At 31.9% G+C, this 27340-nt stretch overlaps 3 protein-coding genes and 1 long non-coding RNA gene across 10 annotated transcripts; 3 read left to right on the forward strand and 1 right to left on the reverse strand.

The window, feature by feature from the left end:
• Nucleotides 1-960: 960 nt before the first annotated feature.
• On the forward strand, nucleotides 961-12161 carry subdued (anoctamin 1). 6 transcript variants are annotated; one of them, XM_018448092.1, is made up of 13 exons: nucleotides 961-1267; nucleotides 1555-1794; nucleotides 2110-2309; nucleotides 2384-2484; nucleotides 6459-6584; nucleotides 6658-7137; nucleotides 7247-7640; nucleotides 7745-7977; nucleotides 9815-10012; nucleotides 10203-10635; nucleotides 10780-10985; nucleotides 11311-11595; nucleotides 11719-12161. In XM_018448092.1, exons 1-13 carry the CDS (start codon nucleotides 1200-1202, stop codon nucleotides 12067-12069), a joined length of 3315 nt encoding a protein of 1104 aa, XP_018303594.1. In that variant the 5' UTR covers nucleotides 961-1199; the 3' UTR covers nucleotides 12070-12161. The 6 variants fall into 6 exon arrangements, with proteins under 6 accessions (XP_018303594.1, XP_018303588.1, XP_018303589.1 ...); XM_018448086.1 differs by lacking the exons at nucleotides 961-1267; nucleotides 1555-1794; nucleotides 2110-2309; nucleotides 2384-2484 and adding exons at nucleotides 3993-4061; nucleotides 4164-4256; nucleotides 5500-5828; XM_018448087.1 differs by lacking the exons at nucleotides 961-1267; nucleotides 1555-1794; nucleotides 2110-2309; nucleotides 2384-2484 and adding exons at nucleotides 4040-4077; nucleotides 4164-4256; nucleotides 5500-5828.
• LOC108722792 (uncharacterized) lies at nucleotides 3994-4453 on the reverse strand. The gene is made up of 3 exons (XR_001936618.1): nucleotides 4337-4453; nucleotides 4140-4240; nucleotides 3994-4026 (listed from the first exon to the last, which is right to left on the reverse strand). It is a non-coding gene; the product is annotated as an uncharacterized lncRNA (long non-coding RNA).
• A 2135-nt stretch (nucleotides 12162-14296) lies between the features above and the next one.
• LOC108722791 (sorting and assembly machinery component 50 homolog) lies at nucleotides 14297-18534 on the forward strand. The gene is made up of 8 exons (XM_018448093.1): nucleotides 14297-14519; nucleotides 14759-14851; nucleotides 15243-15326; nucleotides 15411-15629; nucleotides 15775-15989; nucleotides 16075-16447; nucleotides 16554-16842; nucleotides 17158-18534. Exons 1-8 carry the CDS (start codon nucleotides 14499-14501, stop codon nucleotides 17340-17342), a joined length of 1479 nt encoding a protein of 492 aa, XP_018303595.1. The 5' UTR covers nucleotides 14297-14498; the 3' UTR covers nucleotides 17343-18534.
• A 1695-nt stretch (nucleotides 18535-20229) lies between these two features.
• PPP1R15 (Protein phosphatase 1 regulatory subunit 15) lies at nucleotides 20230-24365 on the forward strand. Of its 2 annotated transcripts, XM_018448065.1 has the most exons (5): nucleotides 20230-20407; nucleotides 21712-21933; nucleotides 22751-22823; nucleotides 22911-23719; nucleotides 24072-24365. In XM_018448065.1, exons 4-5 carry the CDS (start codon nucleotides 22949-22951, stop codon nucleotides 24279-24281), a joined length of 981 nt encoding a protein of 326 aa, XP_018303567.1. In that variant the 5' UTR covers nucleotides 20230-20407; nucleotides 21712-21933; nucleotides 22751-22823; nucleotides 22911-22948; the 3' UTR covers nucleotides 24282-24365. The 2 variants fall into 2 exon arrangements, with proteins under 2 accessions (XP_018303567.1, XP_018303566.1); XM_018448064.1 differs by having other exon boundaries at nucleotides 22751-23719.
• The last annotated feature ends 2975 nt before the right edge of the window (nucleotides 24366-27340 follow it).

Below are 27340 nucleotides of genomic sequence, written 5' to 3' on the forward strand. Positions count from 1 at the left end.
ATTTTTTCTAAAACAAACAATGCGAAAATAATCCCATTAATTATTTTTTATGTTTTTTCAATATTATTATTATTATTTTTAGTACACTAAAAAGTAATTTTACAAAAGAAAGAAAGGTGTATGGACATATTTCATGTATAATTATATGTGATTATGAATATTTATGCGTGTTTATGTATGTTTATATATATTTATATTAATGTATAAAAAATTTTTTACTGGGGAAATACGGATTTAATAATTTTTTTTATTTCTTGATCATTAATTCAATATATTATTTTCATATTTCATGTTATTAATTTTCAAATGATGATGTTGCAGGGTAATATCATTTCTAAAATTTGTTGCGAAAGTACATTTAGAATTCAAATTAGAAAGCGAGAAGTTTCGTCGGACGTGCACTTTAATCACACAAGCGGCACAAATCGGTCTCGATACCTATACATTTTAATTTTTCCGGTTTTCTCTAATATTCTACGAATATGGAAACACTACTGTTTAGAATCAATCATGACGAAAAATTCGAAGAAAAGAAAGTTGACCATTACTGAAAAAAAATCGAAGATATTTTACCTGAAATAAAAGCAAACTATTCTGTGGTGACAAAAATCACGTCTTTATTTCAGATAAAATCGTAAAATATTTTTTTAATAAACTCAGTACGTTATTCTGTGCTAGTACATATAATATTAAAGAAAATTACATGTGAAATATATAAAATATAAATGTATAAAAACAAATAATTTTTTTTTATTAGGATCAAACGTTTTTAAAAATTATTTTCTAAAGAATAGCCGGATATTTCATGTTGATTATAAAATTAATAAGTAGAGTTCTATTTTTTTAATTCTGACATGAAGATCGTATATATATATATATATATATATATATTTCAAATATCATATGCCATTCACTTGCATTGTTCTTTGCATGGATAATTTAGATCACCCGGTATAAACGTTGACTATATAAAATTTGTTCGTTCTACAGCGTTTCTTTACGTTTTCTGATACTTTTGAAGGGATATATGTGTGTGCATCCACACTTTTAGGAGAAAAGAAAGATACGAGGTGCGTACGGAACCAAACACAAATAAACGGAAAAGCTGTGAACTAAAATAAGAGAGCAGAATACAACAAAAGGCGAGTCTTCGAGAACGAAAAATAGTTTTGGAGTATTGTTTTTTACCTTAGAAAGTCATGGCACATGTGGAAGTCCCGATGGGAGAGATGCAGGCCCCGCCAGAGAATCATAAAACTACGAATGGGTAACGAATACACAATTTGTTTTTATATTTTCCTAAGATTTACCTAACTTAACCTATAATCAAGTGCCATACTGTGTGTTGACGTAGCAATCTAGCAAAAACGCAGAAATATTTCATTACTAATTTGTTATGAATAATTCATTAATGTAAATAATTCAAGCATATTTCATGAGCTGTTTTGATGTTGAAATAATCGAAAATACAGAGTAGAAAATCAGAATGTAAAGACTCCTGCATTGTCTGATTTATTCGTATTAATTGATTTTTCTGCTTATGTTATTCTATAGATTTGAATTTCTGCAACTACCTCAGCTGCCACTTGGACAGATAGCTGTAGGCTATCCTCAAGCCCAAAATTGGATCGAACACAGAAAAGCAAATATTCGTCCATGGTCATTGTTCCTTAACACAAACAACATCAGACCGCCACCCAATATAAGCAGATTGAGCAAGCGAGTTGTAAAGAACATTGAATATTTCCAGAGCAATTATCTGTTTGTGTTTATTGGACTAGTAATATACTGCTTGTAAGAAATACTTAATATTCTACTAATTTGTTGGTTTAATGTTTATAAAAATAATTCTATTAATTCTGATGGTCTATTTAAATTTAATATATAATCATATTGCTTGGATCAATACGATAAAAGTTCTAAAAAATAAAAAATATATTTTTACAGAGAAAAGATCTAACAAAATTGTCAAATATTAGAGAAAAATTTTTAAATAAAATATTAGTAAAAAAATCAGTCACATTTTGGGTCAAATAGACCTGGATAAAGTTAATTATTTTTATATGATTTTATATGACTGTATGTGACAAAATCTATAATTTTTTTTAGACTTACTTCACCTCTGTTGTTGCTGACAGTTGTTGCTTCCCTTGGAATATGTTACAAGTTGTCTCAGCGACATTCGAAGCAGGAATTGATGATATTGAATCACAGATTAACTTTGGCGCAAGTGTATTCTTTAGTTGGAATTTTTTCACTGCCTGTATTTTACCTAGTAGGTGCACACGCAGCTGTCTTTTGGGTACTTGGTAGGTAAAAGAGTATCTTGGAAATATAATTATATGATGCAAAAAATAATTAAATTTATATTCTTTTCTTTCAGGAGTTTCTTGGTTTATGATAACGCTTCATGCTGCTTTTTATAACATCGATGCAGTGCTGTGTCCAGGAGAAGAGGAACTCAATGCGTTAGTTATGCAGGAAGTATGATTACCATATATCCATTTTCTGCTAAAAAAAATTGAATCTTTAACTCCTTAAAATATTCATAATAACAATTTGAATGTATTTACTTTGTATACATTTAGATCTTTCCATTTGATAAATGGCAAGAGATTTATATAGAAACACTCTGTATAATATACTTGCATATATTATGTAGTAATTTGATAAATATGACTTCTTGTACATAATATGTATATATATATTATTATATATATAAAGTTGTATTAAGATCTGTTTATGTAATCCATATACTCAATAATAAGTATTTTGTTATTGAAATACATTTTTGCAAATGTGTTTATAAGATAATAAGTACACTGATAAATAGGACACACATTTCTTGCACAAAACTACAATTATATGTATATAATATTTATATGAGTAATATCAAACATTTTTATTGTTCATTCCAATTAATAACTAATAAATTTTGTTAGTAAAAAATAATACAGGTCGAACGTTTTGTACATATATGGATATATTAAATAGACTTCCAATTTACAAAACGATACTGCAATAAAACGGACTAGAGAGAGCAAATCGTAAAATGAAATATTTCCTACGATAGTGTGTAGTATCTCTGCGGAAATTCATTTCCGCAACATTATATATACATGTGTATATCTTTTCTAGATGTGGTTATAATAATCAATCAGTTGCGGAGATAGTCGCTTATATTCTAATATTATTAAATAATTCATTTTGTATACTTTAGTATAGAAAAGAATAATTTGTGTCTCATTTGCGGAAAATGATCAATCAAAATGTATTGTCGTAAACAAACAAAAATCTAATAAAAATAAAGTTTAATAATTTGAAACTTGTGTATACAGGGTGTCCCGCGAGATTTCTCTCACTGTTCACAGAAAGATAGATAGGATCGAGATGAACACAAAAGTCTCATTTAGCGATATTCGCAATAATAGAGATATTAATTTTTGTAATTGTACTAATGAGAGTACAATTACGAGCAACAGCGTACTTCCTCTCTTATCTCTCCAACGCGCTGCTGGCAGCCAATGCTTGATAAACTGAGCCGGGCTATACCTCGAGCAACTGGAGTGTTTCTCTCGATGTGTTCTCATTAGTACAATTACAAAAATTAATATTTCTATTATTATTGCGAATATCGCTAAACGATATGAGACTTTTGCGTTCATCTCGATCCCATCTTATACCTTCCTGTGAGCGGTAAGAGAAGTCTCGCGGTACACCCTGTATATATTATGTATAAGAATAAGAGGGCTATCTGCTGGATCCATTTCCTCATAATAATTATGATTATAATATGTATATATATGAAGTATATATTTCAAATTATTTTTTTTGTATAGTGAAAAATGAAACAGGTATATAATTTTCACGTTTCGCAGCAGTAAACGCGGTACGATTAATAAGACAAATAAGCTTGAAAGTTTAGTTCATTAGTCACGACTTTGCGATAGTCATTGATAACTACGTGAACATCTTGTATGTACGCTCCTGTACCTGCAGTGTGTCTGGTGGAATCTGGTGGATTCTCTAAAAGGAGACGCATGACGTATGTCTATTATTCGGTATGTGACACAGCATGTAACTATCGTTTTGGAGTTCGTATCATGCAGCAAAAACAATGATAATTATAAATTTCTTACTCTATTCTTTTTACAATGATATAGCCGTGCCTTGCAAGAGCAGTTTGATTAAAACGCAGTCTTCCAAAGATAAACGTGGCAGTATCGCTTGGTAAATGGACCTGAGGATAGCACTAGGTAAGAATGTAATTCTTTCTTCGATGATATTGTTGGAGAAAAAATAAAACAAAGAGCATGATCTTGAAAAATAGACTTACAATGGATCTTGCAATTATATTTTTCGGGATGCAAGCTTGATCCAACTCTCAGAAGCACGTTACATTTTGGTTAGCTTTAGCAAGTGAAAGCAGCAGACTATAACTTATTTATAAATGATTTTATCGCTATACGCATATATTCACAATATGTATGTTTATAGAACGAAGATCATGCTTTGCAAAGTTGCAAAAATATGAAAGCCTCACAATTACAGATTTTCACTTGTCGTGAAAACAGTAGATTATAATTTATTTTTAATTATAATTTTATTACCGTACACATATATACCCAGATAACAACGTGTTTGTCTTGCTGGCATATTGCTTGCTAAATATGCATTGCTAAGTATGTGTTGCTACCAGAATTTCAGCAACTGAGTCCTCATTTGTTGGCAACTTGATGCCTTCACGATACGATAACATTGAGTAGCAATTTGCTAGCAATTTACCGACAACTTTAAAATCGTCATCATCAAAATTCGTACTATTGCCATCATGTTGCCATAATAATATGCAGCATTATACAATGCTGTCATATTGTCGACAACGCAAGATAACAATAGCTGCGTTCAGCAAAGAAAGCTGCTTTGTAACTGTTGTAAAATTCTTCAATATGATTGATTCTTGCTTTTGGTTCCTTATAGATCTAAATGTATAAACCAATCATATTGAAGAATTTTACAACAGTTGCAAAGCTGTTTTCTCTGCTGAACGCAGCCAACTATCTTGCTGTTAAACTGCTGGCAACACATTGTTGTCTGCATGTTGCTACAATGTCGGTATATTCGAGATCGTTGAAGACAAATCTACGGCAAGTTGTCAGCATCATAAGCAATCACAGATTTGCGAAATTTTACTGAGACACGCTTTGCTATCTGGGTACATATATATATGCATTAAAAACATATGTTTAGAGAATAGAAATCGTGCATTGTAAAGTTGAAGAAATATGAGAAGCCTCTCAATTATAGGTTTTCACTTATGTTATTCGAATCATTGCTGGATATTATTCTTATTATATACAAGAAGATACCAATGGAATACCATTTTATTATTGTTACATGTTTCTTGATTTTTTCCCCTTTGATTTGCACGATGCATACGTTTGTTTGGTTTGCATAAAGTAGGGTTTGACAATCCATGAATTTATTAAACAATGGAAGAGGATGACGAAGAGGTTTCTCTTACATGCGCGCAACGACGTGAAAGCAGTGTTCCCGAATCAAGCTTGTATCGGTCGGTGCAGAACAGTTTGAATCAAGGTTCCCAGCAGACATTGTATCAAAGCGTTCGTAACACCTTGTACGAGGACGATATGAGTGTGAACAGCATGCGCAGCGCTGTCTCCTTGGATAATCTCTGCTCTACATATATGGATGATCCATCCACTGTGAATAATGATACAAACGAAACGATTATAAATGACACAAACGAAACGATTGTAAGTGAAAGTTATACAGACAAGAAGAACAATATACATGACACAAGATTGGTAAGAATTAATCTCTTCATGTATTCTACGATTTAGAATAAGATGATAAATGTGACACTAGTTCTTTCATCATTTATGTTTGATTATTATATAACGAACTATTATAACATATTTTAAATTATAATTTTATTCAAAATTATAATTAATAAGAGTTGATGTTACAATCAATAATAACAATGCCTTTAAAAATGCTATTTTTAAAAGTTATTTCTAATTTTAAAGAAATACTAATGAATTCTTAGTCTTGTATAATTAAAGACTGATGAGTATTAGATTAAGTTACGAGTAATAGATTAAATTACCGATTACTTTTTTAACTCTGCCGGCAATTGGAATCTTCTATCAGTTACTGTTGATATTTTGATTGTGAATTTTAGTAAGTAAATTTAAATCTATGAAAAATAAGTAAAATACAATTCGACTTCTATGATAGTAAAAACTCGTTATTATAAAGCTTTAACAGATATATCAGAATTTTTTCAGATTTTTATATAATTCGGAATAATAAAAAATTTGCTTTGTTTCTCGAAGGCTCCTATTGCTGATGGAAGAATTAAAATTCGTGTTACTAGCGAAGGATATTAAAAAAAATATGAATATAATATTTTGATATATTCTCTCTCTCTCCAGGTTTCTCTTTCTGGTACAAGGTATAGTTTATATTTTCGTGATGAGATACGTTCAGTTGATTTCGTACTCGTGTGGGATGATTATAGCGGAGAAGCACAGACTTATCGCAGTGTCGAACGTAGAAGGGTAAGTACAAATTACTATTTAAATAAAGTATATATCAATTTTGCCTTACGAAAAATTCGCGCTATATTTTCAGATATTTGAGAAGAATCTAGAAAAAGAAGGACTACAATTGGAGTACGAACAAGCAGAACCAAATGGCTTGCACTTCATAAAGATTCACGCGCCCAACGAAGTTTTGCGACGATATGCTGAGATATTGAAACTCAGACTGCCAATGAGAGAACTGCCTGGTTGCCGCATGCCTGAGACAAGCAGTAACATTATTATTAAAGAAGTCAATTCGTTTTTCCGGCGCATTATGAATAAATATTACGTCGACACAACTATTTTCCCGACGATGAGGCAGAACTTTACGGCGGTGTATAGTAGGGACAAAGATTATTTATTCGATTTGGAATCGCCCAATTTTTTCACATCGGCAACTCGATCGCGTATTGTGCAATTTATATTGGACAGAACTAGATTCACAGAAACCAAGGAGGACGATTTTGCATTTGGCATTGAAAGATTGATATCTGAACATACATACGTTGCAGCGTATCCGCTTCATGATGTAAGTTACTTTTTCTGTGAGCACGGTTCCAAAATTATAAAAATTATTTTAGAGCATGTGGAGTAAACTGACTCACTCGGTATATATAAATATGCTATTTATATTTCAGGGAAATCTGCACACTCCAGACTCAATGCGATATCTTTTGTATACTGAATGGGCTAGTTTGAGAAAATGCCTTCATTATCAGCCTTTGGATTACATCAAAGAATACTTTGGGGTGAAGATCGGGCTTTATTTTGCCTGGCTAGGATTTTACACTCACATGCTAATTCCAGCTAGTATCGTCGGTCTCTTGTGCTTCGTATACAGTTGCGCTACTTTGTATCACAACGAACCGAGCGAAGATGTTTGTAACGATAGCAATACAATTGCGATGTGTCCATTATGTGATCATTTTTGTGGATCTTGGAATCTAAAGGAAACGTGTTTACACTCGAGAATTACATACTTGTTCGACAATCCATCGACAGTATTTTTCTCTATATTTATGTCATTATGGGGTATGTTAAAATTATTAATAATAGCTTATTAATGAATTATTTATAAAATTGTTATATTTGAATAACGGTTTTATATGACTATATAACGCTATAATCATTTTTAGCCACACTGTTCCTTGAATTATGGAAGAAATATTCTGCTGAAATAACCCACAGGTGGGATTTAACTGGTTTAGATGCTCAAGAAGAATATCCTAGGCCACAGTACTTAGCAAGACTTGCTCATATTAAGAAGAAATCTGTCAATATTGTCATAAATGCAGAAGAACCGCAAGTGCCATACTGGAAGATGAGATTACCCGCTACGATTTTCAGTTTTTCAGTTGTTTTACTTTTGGTATGTTTAATTTCCACAATATAAAAAAAATTGAATAATTATGCATATAAGGGACCATCCTCCAATGACCTTGACATATGTTATCAAGGTCATAACCCCGAGTGACTCTAACAAATTTTAGCCGTCACTCGTTCGTTAAAAAGTTATTAACAAAAAAAGTTCTTCAATAAAACCTAGCTTTTGGACATGACTGTGCTCCGATGAGAAAAATTCCCTGCTTTAACAGCGCAAAATATTTTCTTATATAAGGACCCCGCACTATCCTTATCGGAAATGGGGTTCCGCGGATTTGGCTATAACTTTGCCAATTTGTTATTTAAGCCATACTGATGAAAAGTTATCAAGGTCACAACTTAATCCTATGAGCCATTTTCAATGTAGAGTCGCTCGAATGTCTGTAATAGTATGATTTTCTATATGCATCCTAGGTAGCAAGATGATGTCAAATGACGTCTTAATAACATCTTTAGCATTAATAACATGTCATTAAGATGTCACTTTACGTCACCTTGTTACCTGGGATGTCATTTTTCTATTCTTAGCGTTTTTCAGGATTAGTGCAGATAGAACGATCCAGACTGGTGGATCGAAAAGTCATGTACCATTTGCAATTTTTGCAATAGTTAATGAGTTATTAATTATTAAAAATCGGCGCGTTCGCCCGGTCTACCGTCGAATACAAGCGTCTTGCCGCGATTATCACCTACCCCTCGTAGAAAGGCTCCGTCTATATGTCGTTGATTTGAACAAGTCCACGACGTTAATCCTGAAAAACGCTAAGAATAGAAAAATGACATCCCAGGTAACAAGATGACGTAAAGTGACATCTTAATGACATGTTATTAATGCTAAAGATGTTATTAAGACGTCATTTGACATCATCTTGCTACCTAGGATGCATATAGAAAATCATACTATTACAGACATTCGAGCGACTCTACATTGAAAATGGCTCATAGGATTAAGTTGTGACCTTGATAACTTTTCATCAGTATGGCTTAAATAACAAATTGGCAAAGTTATAGCCAAATCCGCGGAACCTTATTTCCGATAAGGATAGTGCGAGGTCCTTTGTGTCTTTAAACCACATAGAATTTGTATTTTTAAAGCAGAGAATTTGTATTTTTAAAGCAGAGAATTTGTATTTTTAAAAGCATAGAATTTACGTTTTAAAGGAAAAAAATTTCGATCGTTATAGGAATTTGGGCGACAACGACGTAGTCGTTTACAGTTACACCCAGTGAGAAATGACAATGGAATAGATGTCGATTCGACGTCGATTCCATTGTCATTTTTCACTGGGCAGTGTTTATTTTCGCGAAATGTTAGATTTAAACTTCTGTCCATATAAAAAGAATGGAAAAGGTGTACATTATACGTAAGAAAATATTTCCTGCTTTACAAACACAAATTCTTTTCTTTAAAACCACATTTTTTTTCCTTTAAAATGCAAATTCTATGCTTTAAAAATACAAATTCTCTGTGCTCTAAAGACACAATTTATATAAGAAAATATTTTGCGCTATTAAGGCAGGGAATTTGTCTCATTGAAGCGCAGTCATGTTCAAAAATTAGGTTATTGAAGAACTTTTTTGTTAATAACTTTTTAACGAACAACGAGCGACGGCTAAAATTTGTTCAAGGTCACTCGGGGTCATGACCTTGACAACATATGTCAAGGTCAAGGTCATTGGAGGGTGGTCCCTTATAGTGCATTACCAAAAATTGTTATTGGAAAAATATATTTATAGCAATATAATTTGGTATGAATTGTTAATAATATTTATATATTGTTTTATACAAAAATTTGTTAAGACTTTATATGATAATATTACAGATAGTTGTAGCTATGGCTGCTGTTCTTGGAGTAGTCTTATACAGAATGTCTGTTTTAACTGCATTAAGTGTTTCTGGACATTCAATGGTAACCAGTCATGCTATATTGTTCACTACTGCAACTGCTGCCTGCATTAATCTCTGTTGTATCATTTTGTTCAATTGGCTTTATGTTTGGCTGGCAGAATATTTGACTGAGGTAATTTTATAAGAATCTATCTATTAAAATGTTAATTGTATAAAAAAATTTATTAAAAATAATAATTCAAATTAAATTATTTTTTATCATATATATTAGTTAATAATTTAAAAAATAAATTATGAAATAAAGACTAAAGATATTTTATTAATCTTAATAAATATGAAAATTCTTTTTTTCTTATTTTCAGATTGAATTACTTCGTACTCAGACTGAATTTGACGATAGCTTGACTCTAAAAATTTATTTACTGGAGTTTGTGAATTATTACGCCTCTATATTTTACATAGCATTTTTCAAGGGGAAATTCACTGGTTATCCAGGAAATTATAATCGTTTTTTCGGCTCTCGACAAGAAGAATGTGGACCGGGTGGTTGTCTCTTGGAATTATGCATTCAACTGAGCATTATTATGATTGGTAAACAAGCCATGAACACTATTTTGGAAATGCTCTTTCCTCTATTTTATAAATGGTTGAACACCTTGAAAGTTCATGTGGGCTCGAAAAAGTTGGACGAACCGAATAAAAGATATTCATCGAGAAAATATTTGCAATGGGTTAGAGATTATAAATTAGTCCAATGGGGACCTAGAAGTCTTTTTCCTGAATATTTAGAAATGGGTAAATACAAAGAAATATCGTTTATTCTATCAAAAAATAATAAATAATTGATTAAAGTAATATATATGCTAGAAATACACATTGAAATGTAATTCAATGTGTATTCAATCTTTTCGAACAAAGTTATAATTTTTTTCTTTGTAGTGCTACAATACGGATTTGTTACGATCTTCGTTGCTGCATTTCCATTAGCGCCATTCTTTGCGTTACTAAATAATATCTTTGAGACGAGATTGGATGCGAAAAAGTTATTAACCATGTATAGAAGGCCAGTTGGGCAACGTGTCAGAGATATAGGCATATGGTATCGCATTCTCGATTCTATTTCCAAACTATCCGTTATCACAAATGTAAGTTTTATAATTCATCAGTTATTGATGGCATTCGATAGAAAAAGCAGCTTTACACACAACTGTTGTAAAAATTTTTAATAATTTTAAGAAATTAGATTGTTTCTTTTGCCGTCAGTTCCTTATTAAATCTAAATGTACATATAAACCAATCATATTAAAGACTCTTACTACAGTTACACAACTGTTTTTTTTTTTACTGAGCGTAGCAAACGTAACTTTTAAAGATGTGACTTGAAATTTATCAATGATTTTATAATTGAAAGTAGCGTTATTTCACAAATTACAACTAAATTTTTCAAGCACAATCATTTCCGTGTTTCAGGCATTCATCATAGCTTTTACTTCAAACTTTATACCGAGACTAGTTTATCGCATAACGGTTTCGGATAATTATTCATTAGAAGGTTTCCTGGATCACTCTCTAGCAAAATTTAATACTAGCGATCTGAGTGAAACTCAGTCAAATATGACATTGAATCAAATCCCAATCAAAATCTGCCGCTATCCAGATTATAGAGAACCACCAGACTCATTAAACAAGTACGAGTACAACATCATGTTCTGGCATATATTAGCGGCTAGATTAGCTTTTATCGTCGTTTTTGAGGTATGTTCTTTTTTCAAATAGATTTTTTTTTTAAATATCTGCACTTTAAATAGATTTATCTAGTTTATCTTAACAAATGAAGAAGATAGTAATTATATTGTAATATATTTGCGTATTTTGCAGAATGTTGTAGCACTCGTGATGATTCTCATACGGTGGTGCATTCCTGATATAAGTTGTAAGTTACACAACAGGATACGTCGCGAGGCATACATTACTAACGAAATTATTATACATCAAGAAGCACTACGAGCTTGTGAAAGGCCCATTACTGATAATTTAGAGCCAAGAATCGCAAAAACATACATGGTTGCTAACGAAAGTGCCGATAGATGGAACCGAGTTATGGGAAATTGCCTGACCACTTCAGAATTTGATCTGGAGATCCATGGGAGTCCTATTTCGCCCGTCAATAGAACCCCGCACATTAGTCCTATTGGTCTGATAGATACCAAGGATTCATCAAATGTGTGAGATTCGCGAGTAGTATAGGTTTTTAAAAACTTATTAAGTCGGTGCAAAAAGTTTGTCATCTGTGCCGAAAAATAGAATTAACAAATTTGTAAAAAGACTATTTTTGTAAGTAATTTTATTAATTATTGTAATACTCACATTTGTGACTTTAATATATATTTTTTTATCTAAAAAAGGAAGAAGAGAATTTTTATCTTTCATTTTTAAAAGATTCATCAATAACTTTAAAAAAACTGTAGAATTGAATAACGGCAAACTCTTTGCACCACTTCAATAATACCGTGATTTTTTGCTAGTCATGGTATGAACTTATTCTGAAGATCTGACGAAAAGGGATATTATTAAAAAATATATATATATATATATTGAAAGTATATTTTTAATGCAAAGGTCACCATTTTAATTATCTCTAACTTATCTAATTATAACAGATGCCATATAAAATGTACGTTCTATTTTTCATAGCGATTATACAGCAAGCATTGTTATGTATATATATATATATATATATATGTATGTGCAAATGTAATAAGGCCTAAATGTCTGCCAATACATGAGATACATGATTTCTATAAATTTTACACAATAATTATATCGACCAACAGTTTGCAAATATAAAAAATAGAATGTATTATTTATCGATTATTTCTTATTATATGTCCAAAGTAAATTATTGGGCACAATATTAGGAGATGTTTTATGTATAATGGATAGCAACTGAATTGTGTCGCCGAAGAGTTTACTATAAAATTATATCTATATGTTTTTTTATTTACTTTAAAAATAGACCTATATTATTATACTAAAAACATGGATTTATTTCTCAGAAAGATTATATAAACTGTACAGAATACTTTGGGGAGAATCTCAGGCTTGTTTAAGTAATTATTAAAGCACTACTGTGAGATATTTGCATATATCATTATATTTCTAAGAGATCTTGGAACAAACTAATCGTTCCTTTCAATATTTTATTGTTATATAATAATTAAGGATATATATTTCAAGTTTATAATCGACCTCTTATATATATTTAAATATTTTAAATAAAAGAAGAAAATAATTAAACTACTGTCGAATTGATTTTAGTCAATTTTAATGATTCTTTTCCTGATATTTTTCTCTCCTGATCAAATGAAATACGATTACTTCGTGCCTCAGCAAGAACATAAAAAATAAAAAATACATCATTTGTTATTAGCGTTATTAAATGCTGTTTGATCTCTTTTGCTTCAATTTTCCAAATATTGTAATTTGCATTTAATGTATTAATTTCTCTTCAACCATGCATTTGTTTAGTGCATATAGGAAAAAAGGGACCAAAATGAACGAAATTCCAGATCGTTGACAATCCGTACGTCCTGTTTGAAAGAGCTGTGTTATATGTAGAGAGAGATCTTGTAATCTATGATCCCAGCTAATGCTAAATATTCACAGAAAGTTCTATTCGTATTACCAATGTACCGAATGTTCTGGAACAGTAAAAGAATCGTCACAGAATGTGCAAGTGTCGATGAAATGTTCAGAATATTGTGTGAATACTTCTTGTATATTTCACGAAAATCGCTAGCGAGCGAGCAGTACACATCTCCGTCGACAGAGAGCCGCGGCGACGAGCATTTATTCGTAAACAAGAATCATCTGGAACAGAATATAAGGAGCTCAGCACTTCGTCTGTGAAGCGAGCCCTAAAATTTCATTTGTATACCGTTACATGTTCCTAGAATGTTCCATATATATTCCGCAAAATTTGTATTTTTCCAAAAATTCCAGGACAGGTTGTCCGTGAATCAGTTTTTAAACAAAATTTTATTTTGGAAAACACATTTAATGTTTATTCACCTTGGAGCCCAATATTGGGAATATGTAACGAGAAAAATATGTAACGATATACAAATAAAATTTTTAACCGATATTTAAATGTTTCTTTTACATACCGTAAATATTCGGAATGTTTTGGAGTATTCTTGGAATATTTTTTTGAGATTTTAGGAATATTTTATGAATATTTTAAGAATATTTAGCGTTTGCTGGGCGAATATTATTATTAATTTTTTATATATTGTAGGATAATATATTAATATATTATTAATATAATATATATTACATATATAATAATAATATATATGTTAGGATATTATTACATAATATTATTATATTATTAGAAGATCTCTAATATCATGCATAATGATCACACGTGTCGTGTTCTAATGTGGTGTTGTGTGGTGCTGCGATCGCACCGGTGAGGGACACGCGGTCCATCGTCCGTGTTCAATCAGTTCGATATATGTTTTTTTCCGTGTTCGATATTTTAAATTGTAAGTTCGTCGTACGTTTTTATTTCGACGTCGAAGTCGTCGCATCGACGTTAGCATGAGATTTTAACGCGGCAACCAAAAAAGGGAAGGCAGAAACTCGTCAACGAAATAATGGGCACCGTTCACGCTAAGGTACGTATTTATTATTAGAAGTTACGGCATAACCTAAAATCTCATTTGGATTCTCGGAATGAGTAATCTCTAATAATATACCGAGATAGATCATTTTAATTTTCGCTCTAATTCCCACGATATCAATCGATGACAATTAAATAACATATAAATTCACGTAACTTGTACAATTGGATTTTTATTAAAGAATATATTATGTATACAGATGTAATCTAATGGAGAAATGTTTTTTTTTTTAGGAACCCAGTAGTTCTTCAGGCCTGGATCAATTACCTAAGGAGAATGCCTTTGCAAAGAAACACAATGACTCACCAAACGCAACGGATGACTTTGTATATCTACAATTTATGTGACAAAATAATTTAACCCTTTGAAGCTGACAGTAGATATATTAGATTCACTCAATTATAAATCTCTTTTTATGTCTTAGAAAAGTCAATTCAATTTTTTTGTATTATGGCAAATTTGGACTATTCCTATTAAAATATACTTAATATTTATTCTTTTTTTTTATGTAAGTTATGTCATTTTGGTTCTTCAAAATTAATTAGCTTTTCAATTAACATAAATTAAGTAGATCTTATAGATACATAGTATTAGTAACTGTTACTAGTTTTTAGTATCAGTTTCAAAGGATTAATTCATACTTATAACGGTCTGCCTAGTTCTTTAGTTTTTTGCTTTCAAATTTAATTAATTAAGATCCTATTATTTTTCTTGCAGCCACCGTTTTCCAATAGCAAATCTCAGTTATATAGGGAAGAAGAGAATGTACATACGAAAAACATTGTTTTACAGGCAGTACAAGTATGTCAATGAAGTTATTCAGATGGTAGAGTCAAGTATCATCATTTGTGAATTTTAAAAATTATTTTGTATCATCTCCATCAGGCACGAGTCGACAAGATACACGTGGATGGACTTGTACGAACGAAGGACGACATTATTAAGTCACAAGTGACGGACTTGTTCAAAGCGAAAAATTTCGAGGATGTTATTATACGCGCTTACAAAGTGCGAGAGAAGTTAGACGCCCTGGGATGTTTTAGAAATATCGGCATTTACATCGATACCAGTCAAGGACCCGACGCCACGCCTGATGGTGTTGAAGTGGGTCTATATAATTAAACAATTAATTCGACAAAGAATAAGTAATTTTTCAGATTTAAACATAACGCAGCTTGTTGTTTGTATATACCATATGTAAGTATGCATTCATCTGTAATGTTCATGTTTGGATCGTGTTTATTGTTAGGTTACTTTTAAAGTACGTGAAATGAGACGTTTAGTTGGTGGTATCAGCACAATGGTTGGGAACAACGAGGGATCCCTAATTATCGGCGCGAGAGCACCGAATCTGTTCGGCAGAGCAGAACGTGTCCAAATGGAATACTCTTACGGTAACAAAAGTTCGATCAACTTCAATGTATCCGCCATTAAGCCGTTTCCACAAAGCTTATACAACGCAGTGTGAGTTGAGATATCTTTCTCTGTATCTAATTCTTGATGCATATATTATTAGAGTTGTATTACTGGTTGAATTAACGTTTTGCAGATTAACCGGCACTGTATTCAGCACAACGCATGATTTCCCATGGTCTGGTTTTAAGCAAAATGATAAGGGACTGCTGTTTGACATGGAACTTAATCAGACAGACGCCTCTAAGCACAACATACAATACGAAGCTGCATTTAGGAATATTAGTTGCTCGAAACAGGCGGCCTTTCGTGTTCGGGAGCAATGCGGCCCTAATTTGAAATCTGCACTGAGGTACATCTGGACGATAGATAAAAGGGACTGTCCTATATTCCCCGTTAGTGGGAGCCTCATGCGATTAACGACAGAAATGGCTGGTCTGGGTGGCGATATCGGTTTCTTGAGGAACGAACTCGCTATACAGACTAATTGGTCACCACACGAGTACCTTGTAAGTACTTTTTATCTACTGTGAAACGTTCCTTATTTCTAGCTGTCCTGACAATTTCTATATGTATTGTAAAATATTTAATCATGAATTGTCCAACCTCGAATAGACATTCCAACTGGGTCTTCAATCTGGGTTGTTGAGTGCAATCAGTAACGACATGAAGATAAGTATCGCCGATCATTTCTTCCTGGGAGGTCCACTGAATCTACGTGGATTCGACATGAGAGGATGCGGGCCCCGCTGCGAAGGAAATTCTGTGGGTGGCGAGATGTATTGGGCAGCCGCCTTTCATGTCTACACGCCGCTCCCATTCAGACCCGGCCGTAACAGTTTCGGAGATTTATTTAGGCTGCACGGTTTTATCAACGGAGGCAACTTATCCAATTTCACATACGGTGAGCAAAGTAATTTTATAGATGACTCCTACCGTCAATACATAGAAGTTTCTTCTATTAGAAATTAATCACCTAATTAATTTTTTTAATTCCAAATCTTTATATAATTGTCCTAGATGAAAATTGAGATTTAAGAAATGAAAAAATTCATTGATAATTACATGATTAATCCCCGAATAATTGTTTATTTTTCCATTTTTGCATCCATATCAATCTTAATATTGTTTGTTTGCAAAATATATTTCTTAATTTCGTTATATTTTATAATTCGAATAGAATTGATTAATTTATATGATTCATGTTCGAAATTTTCAGATAATCTGTACAATGAAAACATGAAGATTTTCACGGAGAATGTTCGCTGCGCTATCGGCGGAGGCATCGCGATGAAGCTGGGAAACATTGCCCGCATAGAATTGAACCTAGTTACACCATTGTTGTTCATGAGGAGCGACGTGCTCCAACAATTTCAATTTGGTATTGGTGTTCAATACCTTTGAACTTTTTTCTATCATTCGATAGTCTTGTATTATTACATTGTGAATGTAAAAAATAGAAGGATTATGTGTAAATTTATTTCTGTTTCTTGTCCGACACACGACAGAAAGTCAGAGTGTACAATATTTGCAATAAAATCGCAAAAAAAGAGAAGGCGAACACTATCTTTGCGAACGCGAACCTGCTTATCTATATTGTTAATTAATTATTCGCATGATTGTCAACATTAATCGATGTAATTATTAGCACATACTCACGAAAGAAAAAAAAACAGTGATTTGTTTTCCTAATAATATCCTTCAACAATACAAACATCGTCTTTTGTTCTTTTTCTTATACTAATAAAGTCATTTGATGTGCAAAATGCTGTCATGCTGTCATATACTTAGAGAAAGAATTACATGATCGCTACCCGGAAAATTTCACTGTAGCATTTCTATGATAGAGTAACTACTATACGCAGTGTGTGTGTGTGTGTGTGTTGAAATTGTATCTCGACTTTTTACTGTAATGCTTGGACTATCAAAATCCTGCCGATTTCCGTTCACGTGTTTTCTGACGCAATTATTTCACACGTTTCAGCGACTTGCACGACGTGATTTGCACACGTTCGGTAATATCGTTAGTCGAAATAACAAATTGACAGTAATGATCATGCATGTGTGTAAGAGATATATAGCAATAAGAGGTGACGGTGATAGAGAAGGAGAAGGGGCTGGAAAGTTACTCATGACCCTGAGTAACCCGACTATGAAGGAAAAAAGCGACAACGAGAAAACGAAATGTATGCTAAATCGCTTTTCGCTTCGATGCGAGATATCTCATAATCAAGCAGCGAATATCGAATGTACTTATGTTTATGTAATATCTGCATATATTTAGATATTTATTTGCTCATTTATGTACCCTGTTTATCTTATTGGTATGCGTGACGCAATTTCGACGAGAATTTCGTCACGCGTTACACACGTGAATCAGCTAATTGTTTTTAAATAAGAAATGTCTCGATGACACACCGATTATTCTTCGAATTTTTTCAGCGTCAAATCAGTGAATCAGTTTTCCTGATAAATCTATTAATTGATTTGCGATGATACTTTCGGTCGTCGCGCAGAATCAATTATGCATAATAATTTTTATGAGTTTTATACATTTCGTTTTTTACGCTTTCGAATCAGCGACTACTTGAAACACAGTCTTATCCAGTAAACACTAACTGTAACAAATATAATATCAATGTTATAATTTTACAGTCAACAATATATAAATGTAATGTAAAATGTGTTGTATATAATAGTTATATTATTGAATATGAAATTATAACATTGATATTATATTACTATTACTATATATTACTATTGTTTACCGAATTATTCCAATTTCCAACTTTAGAAGACGCTAACATTAGAAAATAACATAAGATTACGTTTTAGAGTTAAATTTTTAGAGTTAAATAGTAATCGGTTATTCAGAAACATAAATTAAAAACACAAAAAGTCAAAATGTGTATAAAATTCTTAAATTATTTAATCGTATAATATATCTCGATAACCGAAAATTTATTTAGCCACAATTTGTATTTATCTTATGTTATGCACATCAGCTGTTTATTCGTTAAATCTTTTCGTGCTTGTTTAGTTTTGAAACTGTAACCTACGTTTTTTCTCCAGCTTCTTTCCGTGTTGTCTCGAATATCCTTCACTGAATGCTTCACATTTTTCCATAAAATACGAGAATGTGTAATTGAAACAGAGAAACACTATGCTATTCATGTACTAAGGTAGAATAAATGAAGAACTATAAATTATAATCAATTGTGACCTCTTTTCAGGTCGATTTTTTAACATCCAGTGAGAACGCACTACACACAATAATGCTATGTAGATAATGCAATGTTATGCTGCATTCTTCTTACCTAAATGTAGCTTATCGTTGAAGTACATATATAAACGGACGATTGAAATTTTGTTACGACGAAAACAACGAAAAGAAAAAAAACAAGTATGAAATCATCTGTCGCTGTTCTTTATTATTAGAACAACGATCGAGTTTTTCTTTTATTGTTACTATTATTAGGACGGTTTTGATTCTTTATTATTACATTATTATTAGAATAATGTTCGATTTTTTCTTTATGAATATTGCACGCTCCAAATAACACTGTCTTCTTTTAATAATTTATTTTTAATTATAAATTATTTAACAACTACAAGTTCTTTAGCACAAATTATTTCTCCTTTGTTCGCTTTCTCTTTTTTTTCTATTAAAAATCGAAAGTCTTCATATCGAATACGTATAAAATGACCTGCCACATTCTAAAGAAATTTTCTTTTTTCTTCTTTCAATTATTTGGCAGTTTCTCGTAGGGAAATTTATTTTTAATAACAATTTATTGTTTATATAACTACAAATTCTTTATTATAAATTATTCCTTCTTCGCTCGCTTTTTCTTTTCTTTTTGTTAAAAATCCAAAGTCTTTTATGCTGAATATAAAAGGCGGCAAGTATATATTTTTCTTTTCTTTTTTGTTCAAAAATCGGAAGTCTTTTGTATTGAATATAAAAGACTAGCACACAGAAAAAAACGACAAATGCCGTTTTGGTGAATACCTTCATTTACGAGAACCAACTAAATCATAAACGATCGTTCTAAAATAGAAGTAAGGGATAAGTAAAGCGAAAAAAATCTTTGGGATATGACGTCATGCATCAAAATGTATATATATCAAGTAATATATATTAATAGATATCATTAAGAGAGAAAGGATATAAAAAGTTTTCTGGTATGCTAAACCATTTCCCCTCACTGACTTTTCACTCTCGATTCTGTTATCTTGGACTCTCGGTGTTGATTATACGTATTTATTACAGATAAAAGCGCAAAAAAGTGAGCAGTCAGTGCAGGAATGACAACTCAATCGGATCCGCGATATTGTAATCCGTGCTCACAATTATAGACGTTTGTTTAAAATTTAGTGACGATCTGATTTGTCAGCGAAATGAATTCAACTGAAGCGACAATAAATGATGACATCCTTCGTTAACGCTTAATCGTTAACTATTATAGGTATCGTTAGATATAGTAATGACTATTGTGATCTTCTCAATATATCTCTAAACTTCTCGATGCCGAAACCTTTGGACCAGATAAATAATTAAATAGCTAAATTATATCTAAATTGCGATTGTCACAAATTACAAAATCGGACTGATTTTTGCATTCCACGTCGTTAAAACTTTAGAAAACTTTTTCCCCAGACAGCACAAAATATTATGATAAATATTTATTAAAATTCATTTTTTGAAATGTTATAGATATTTCATACATATTTTATATAAAACTTTATTCGAAATATTATTAAAATATAGACTAAATATTTTACGCAATATTTATGATAAATATAAATAAATATTTCTAATAAATATTTTTTACTTGGATTATAATGTCTCATTAAGTATTTTCATAGCATTCATAGCAAACGTTATGTTTTCTTTCTCTCTTTCGTTGAATTTCATTTAAATACTCTCCGAGATTGCATCATTTGATTTATTTTGAAGTTACAAAATTCTGAATTGTCCCTTCGAACGAATCCATCATTGTTTTTCTATCACATGTTTCATCACGCAACAATTCAAACAAAGTAGACCTGCAACCAATAGAAAGTTTTCAAAAACACGTTATTTCCACCAGTGTCAAGAATTTATCTCGACTTTTCTCCCCGCGGGAATGGTCACGTGATCATTTTCACAGGCTCGTATCTAAATATGAAGCGCCGATTGAATCCATAATCTCATATTTTTTTTTAACTTCTGCGTTTTTCTTACTTTTTTCCCAATCTATTCATCTCGTTCAATCAAAACAGAAAGAACAAATAGGGAGAGAGACTGATATAAAAAAATTTGTTATGTTTTTCCTTCTAAAATCGCGAAACTTTTAATCAAAGTATTTCTTTTTAAAATGAGAACCGAGATATTTAGAACATTTTCAGATGCAAAAAAGATTCTTTTTCTGAAAAGAATTCTTGTTGCATCTGAAAACGAGCTCAGAATTGATGACATATCACTGAATTCTTTTCGAACTCTTTTGAACTCCGTGCTATCTGGGATTAGAATGGGATATTTTTTATGTATGACAGTCGGATAAAAAGTCGCAGCGTTGTGATTTTTTCTCTTGAAACCGTGAAATTTTCTAAGATAAAAGCTGGGATATGCGATGAAAATAGAAGTGAAAGAAGGGGCGCAGACGCACCCTCTCATTACACGCGCCTGAGGTGGTGGCTTCGCGTCTGCTCACCGCGCATGCGCGCCTCCCCGTGCCGTCCAGTGCTGGAAACGATACATCACGAATTACGATACTCTCTCATTTTGTAGTTGAAAATGGCCGCTTAAAGTATCTCGTAAACATGTGTTCTATAAAGATGTACCCGTTTGAGATAGACAACCTCGCCTCTGCGAAATCGACTGGAATTGACACAGCAATCGGTATAGATTATTTAGGGTGTGGAACAAGATCCACTTTATTCACGTGCGATTGCAATTGGGTGGAATATCCGAAAGGCCACTACATCGCCTGCAAGGACTCTTCTACATCACGTAAGTTAAGAGTGTGTACGTGACATGCGACGCGTGCGTCGCGCGATGCATGCACGTGTGTGTGCATGGATGACTATCTCAATGACTGATTCTACGTCATATGCTAAAATCTATATGCGCTAAATAATGCGATTATAATGGACACTCGAAACGTGCCTGCCAATGTACGTAGGCATCGTCATGATGCATGCTATGATGCATCATGTTTTCCCATATAGCCTTATTGTTTGAGATCCACGATACATGTCAGTAGTACAGATATGCTAAAAAAAAATATCCGATAATATTCCGGCCAATGTCTCGCAAACGCTGAACACCTGAATATTTTATCAATCGGCACATTTTTCTGGTGGACGATTTTGTAATTGACTAAAGATAAGGAGGATCTTTTTAGATAAGAATTCTTTTTACAAGTTAAGCCTCAGAAATTCATAAATGCTTATTTGACTTTTTGTTGATAAGATCTTTTATTAATTGGAATTTATATAGAAGATTGTTGAAAGTAGGCAAGTTAGAAAAAATAATTGATAATAATTGATTGTAAAGGAAAAACATTTTGATTAAAGAAAATATAAATATATATATATATATATATAAAGGAGATTCTATAAAGTCGTCTGTTCTGTTGATTCAATAAGACTGACACACATTTTATTTACGTGTCATTGACACAATACTATACACTGTTACATCAATATACACATACATACAAATTTTCTAATTAATTTTTCATATTAGACATCTGTACCTAATTCTAAGAATTCAACATTGTTCATATAATTCGTAGTCTAAACTAAGATTATTTTTTATACTCTAGATCACAGTAGAGCGAAGCGTCAGCTGAGCTGTTTTGGAGTCGGCCAAACCATATGCCGGATGGAATGCATTAAGTATGGCGATTATGAGCAAAACAGCATCATACGATTGTCCGTTAGACAGTAAGAAGCTTGATAGCTTAGACAACATGAATATTTCAGATTCCACTCAGGTCACCAAACAGATTAATAGCTCAACAATGTTGAGCTCACCCAAAGGTACGCATAGGAAAAGAAAACCGAAGGCGCGCAAGAAGAAGAGAACTAAAGGGAGATACATGACCAAAGTACGTTGTATAGCTAATTCTTTGAATTATAATTATTGCGAGGATAGCAATAATAAAATGCCCGATGCACAAGAAAATTCGATTCGATCGCCGACAGAAAGCTCCATCGATCTTGAAGATTGGGTCGTTTTTGGAAACGACGAATTATATGAAACACATAATAAACAAAGAATGACAACATCCTCTCCTACCGAAGCGCGTTATACGCCTATCTTCAATTCTTCGATGAGAAAGAACGATAATCCTTGCAAGGATTCCAACATTGATGCCAAAATTGCTTCTATTCGATTGCGATCATTATCAGAAAGTTCCACTAATTCTGAAGACAGTAATTATATTTCTATAACTTTAGATGAACAGAAAGCAACAGAAAGGCCCAGAATACGTTATGATTGTTTAACGAAGATAAACGATGAACGCAAGGATTATAACAGACAAATGCAGAAGAATTTGTTCCAACATCGCCGATTACCGTCAGACAGTTCTGAATGTTCTGATGACTTCATTAGTTTCGAAAATACGGATTGTAATAAACGCGAAAATACTTCTACCAGTTCCTTTGCTACTGAAGACTTCGATGGCTGTGTTGAGACGAACTTACACGATGGAGACTGTCAGCAAGATGACTCGATCATCTTTGCTGATGAAAATAATGAAGAATTAACAAACACACAAATAAAGAAGGTATTTAAGAGTCGTCAATATTTACATTAGTCATCTGGAGTTATGTGATTTCAAACACGAGAAAATTGTGACAGGAAAATCTATTGTAAATATAATATTAGTATACATTGATATAAAATGTTTTCGTATTGTAGTTTTAAAAACATTATTTTGCGAGTTTAATTAATTTCTCGTTATCGATTAAAAAATTATAAAATGATACAGAACTTTTTAACTCGGTTTAGTCCATTTTGCACTATGAGTACTTTGTCAAAACTAACCCTTGTATATATGTACGAGACACTACCGTGTTTCTAAATAAAACATCTGCATGTGTTAGAGGAGAATACCGAGATTCGAAATTCTATTTCAGGTGAGCTTCGACCCAACTCCAGTCGTACATGTCATGGTGACGTGGAATTATGCATACCGTGCAGCTCGAAGAGGTCCTTGGGAAGAATTAGCACGGGATAACGAAAGATTCAGAGGACGTATAAAGTCTATCGCGATTGTTCTTGATCCCATTTTAAAAAGCAAACATCGTTCACGAGTTTGGCAGGAACGATTCGCTTTTCCGGAATAACTTTAGCTCGATTAGCCCAATTTATGATTAAATTTTTTTTAAATATAGAAGATGGCGGAACACATTAGTACAAATAAAATTTTACACGATGTATTTAAATAAAATTTTCTCTTAGCTAAATTGTACGTGATATGTAAATAACTTGTTATCAGAATTTTTATTGATCAAAATATTGCTGTCGGAAACACTTTTTTCTCTCTTTTTCTTTTTAAATAGAAAAACGAAGGATAAATCAGCATCCTGATTTAAAAGAATTTAATAGAAAAATAAAACTGAATTTAATAGGAAAATAATATAAAGTTCGTTATTTTATTCATCATTTTAATGATAAATCCCGTTGCTTGAGATGCTACTGCGTTTTACATAAAAAAAATATATAATTTTAAAAAACATTGAAATGTATGAATTTAAAGTCTTTTACGCGGAGTCTTGAAAGTAGCACATGTATATTTCTACCATGAAAAAATGAGTGCGTTTATTATGTTGTAACGCTTTTTTATATTGTACAACGCTTCTTTTTAAATGCTAAGAGAAATATGTATAATCATCTTTCGGAAAGTTTTTTCTTAGATCTTTTTCTGTCATCGATCTTTAATACTTTATTTTTTCTTACTTTTTTCTAAAAAGATTTTTCAACCCTTTTTATAAAGGGAGAAAATGAAAAAATGAGTTAGTATCCTAATTTAAATCAGGATTTAATTTTTTAATAGATTATGTGGAAAAATGCCTTATCTGAAAGATGATTGAACATTTCTAGTCGTCTTATCGTTCAAAGGAAATCATTGTATAATATGGCATGCTCGAAAGTACCAAATGTATGCTTTACATCTATTTTTCATTGGCTTTGTCAACTTTGATGAGATGAAATAGTTATTTTGATACTGAGGGAAATTTTTGGACTTTTATAAATTTAAACCATTTTTCTGTCATCGTTTCTTCGATTAGCTTATAATTAAAATGTGATTTCGTACGTATTGTTTCTTAATAGTTAATTTAAAATATTAATGTTATATTAATTATTTATGTAAACATTAATATTAATGTCCCGTCTTTTGTAATGACAGTTACTTTCTCATAAATATTTTATTGTTCTCTTTTCTCGTGCATATTTACAGGCTACTCTGTATCGTCTCGCACATTATTTTCAGATGCATCGATTTCATTTTTCTCGCCGATTGTCTACGCATTATCCACACGTTCACTTCAGTAATGAATACTTGCACTGGGAAATTTCTCATGATAACGTAACAATAGAAAAATGATAGAACTAGAATTGTGTCAAGGGTAACAAATTACGCGACTTGTGCTTACCGCGAGTCTGATCACTAAAATAAAAATTTTTTATTAGAGTATTCGTTGTTTTCGACATAAAACAAAAAAATCCTAAAAATCATTAAACTCTCAAGTAAACATAAATATCATTGAAAAAATTGCACAGTCTAAAATTCTAAGAATTTAAAAAAAAAATTAAAAATCTAGAATTTCTAGAATTAGATTTCTTAAAATTTAATTTACTAATTAAACTGAAAATCTAAATTCCTGAAAATTCGGCAAAGTTAGGATATTAAGTATGAGATGAAGTAAACCATAACTTGAAGCTTTGATATTGCAGCAATTAAAACTTGATTATATCTTTCTTTTATTTACATTGTGAGAGCGGAAATTATGATCACATGTATAATTTTAATCAACGATAAGATGTTATTAAATATAAAAAGGAGTTCGCGAAGGGTCAAGTAGCAGCGGACGAGCAGAAAGTGAACAGGAAGAGGATGGGCATGGCTTTAATTGACTGGGCCGGATAGATGACAGGTCCTCATCACAAGCTGTTGCAACGAGCGCGTTATGCGCCGTTGCATTGACCTAGCACGTTTACACGTTGTGAAAAAACGGCGAAGCGCATCGTAAACCCTGGAAATCTCTTATGGAAATTTCTATCGTGGCTTGGTCAATTTTCATAATGTAATCCGCCTGATATTTGTATACGAGTCTCTTGGAAGCCAAATTGGTTAACTTCGCTTTTTATAAATCTCGATTTCGATAGTTTACCGAATAGTTTATGATTTCAATTTCCTCTGCTCTTTATTCCATAGAACTGATCGATTTGACTTCTAAGAAGTTTGTGATATCGCAAATCGATTATCAATTTAATCTTATGCTTATATTCTACAGATTTTTCTACAATTAACGGCCTTTTGAAACATGAAAATTTGAAGTGAAAACCAAGATCATTTTGATAAACTCCTAATTAACTTAATTGTTGTGCGTATGACAGAAATGTTTATTATTATTATTATTATCATTTTCAGTAATTCTCGCAATCTTTATTATATTTAAAAATCTTCTAAGAAAATATTTCAGGTCGTGTTATTTTATAAACAAAAATGAAAGTATAATGCAACTATTGGGAAAAGAATTAAATATCTATATTTTTTATGTATATTTTATATTATAACTAAATACCATAATATATTAGATTTATTGTATTAATTACTCAGGAAACTAGAAGCAAATATTATTTTATTAGATAAATATTACTTTATTTGAGGTAAATTCGACTTCATTGTTTTTTAATTCTTTTGTTCTCAGTCTATCGCTTTGTCGCTGTTTGTCGGTATTTATTGAATTAACGTTGACTCGTTAATTCAATTTTCTACTAATCATTAATATACTATGATTAATACACGTAATTTTAGAACGTACAATTCACAGCAAAAATTGAGTTTTAGTTAGTTTATCGTGCATTGCGCAGGCAGCATCTTCACTTGCACTTTCACGTGGAAAGTTTCAAAAGTTCACTGCCACTTTCTCGCCTATCCTCCACAAATAGCCATTTACCATATACAATCTTACTTTAGTTTCTCCTCGACACTACAAGTAATAACAAATTGATATTGTCCGATTCGTCTAAGCGATGTAAGTATTCAAAATAAAACGTTTACGTAGAATGAAGAAATTTGGATGTAAAAACTAAAATTACTCAAAGATTGTTTTATCTGTCTCGATAGATGTAGCACAGTCAAATATGCTTACGTTACTTATATGTATCGATATCCGAA

This window comes from Mycetomoellerius zeteki, unplaced genomic scaffold (genome assembly GCF_001594055.1).
Source record: "Mycetomoellerius zeteki isolate Tzet28-1 unplaced genomic scaffold, Tzet1.0 scaffold219, whole genome shotgun sequence".
NCBI classification, from domain to species: domain Eukaryota; kingdom Metazoa; phylum Arthropoda; class Insecta; order Hymenoptera; family Formicidae; genus Mycetomoellerius; species Mycetomoellerius zeteki.

What these genes read in the sequence shown, in the direction of transcription:
- LOC108722791 (XM_018448093.1), top strand. Translation starts at nt 14,499, where the DNA reads ATGGGCACCGTTCACGCTAAG. An exon ending in TGGGCACCGTTCACGCTAAG is followed by an intron (nt 14,520 to 14,758) that starts GTACGTATTTAT and finishes TTTTTTTTTTAG; the next exon opens with GAACCCAGTAGTTCTTCAGG. An exon ending in GGTCACCACACGAGTACCTT is followed by an intron (nt 16,448 to 16,553) that starts GTAAGTACTTTT and finishes AACCTCGAATAG; the next exon opens with ACATTCCAACTGGGTCTTCA.
- PPP1R15 (XM_018448064.1), top strand. Translation starts at nt 22,826, where the DNA reads ATGGCGATTATGAGCAAAACAGCATCATACGATTGTCCGTTAGACAGT. An exon ending in CAAACACACAAATAAAGAAG is followed by an intron (nt 23,720 to 24,071) that starts GTATTTAAGAGT and finishes ATTCTATTTCAG; the next exon opens with GTGAGCTTCGACCCAACTCC.
- subdued (XM_018448092.1), top strand. Translation starts at nt 1,200, where the DNA reads ATGGCACATGTGGAAGTCCCGATGGGAGAGATGCAGGCCCCGCCAGAG. An exon ending in AATCATAAAACTACGAATGG is followed by an intron (nt 1,268 to 1,554) that starts GTAACGAATACA and finishes GTTATTCTATAG; the next exon opens with ATTTGAATTTCTGCAACTAC. An exon ending in AACTATCCGTTATCACAAAT is followed by an intron (nt 10,986 to 11,310) that starts GTAAGTTTTATA and finishes TCCGTGTTTCAG; the next exon opens with GCATTCATCATAGCTTTTAC.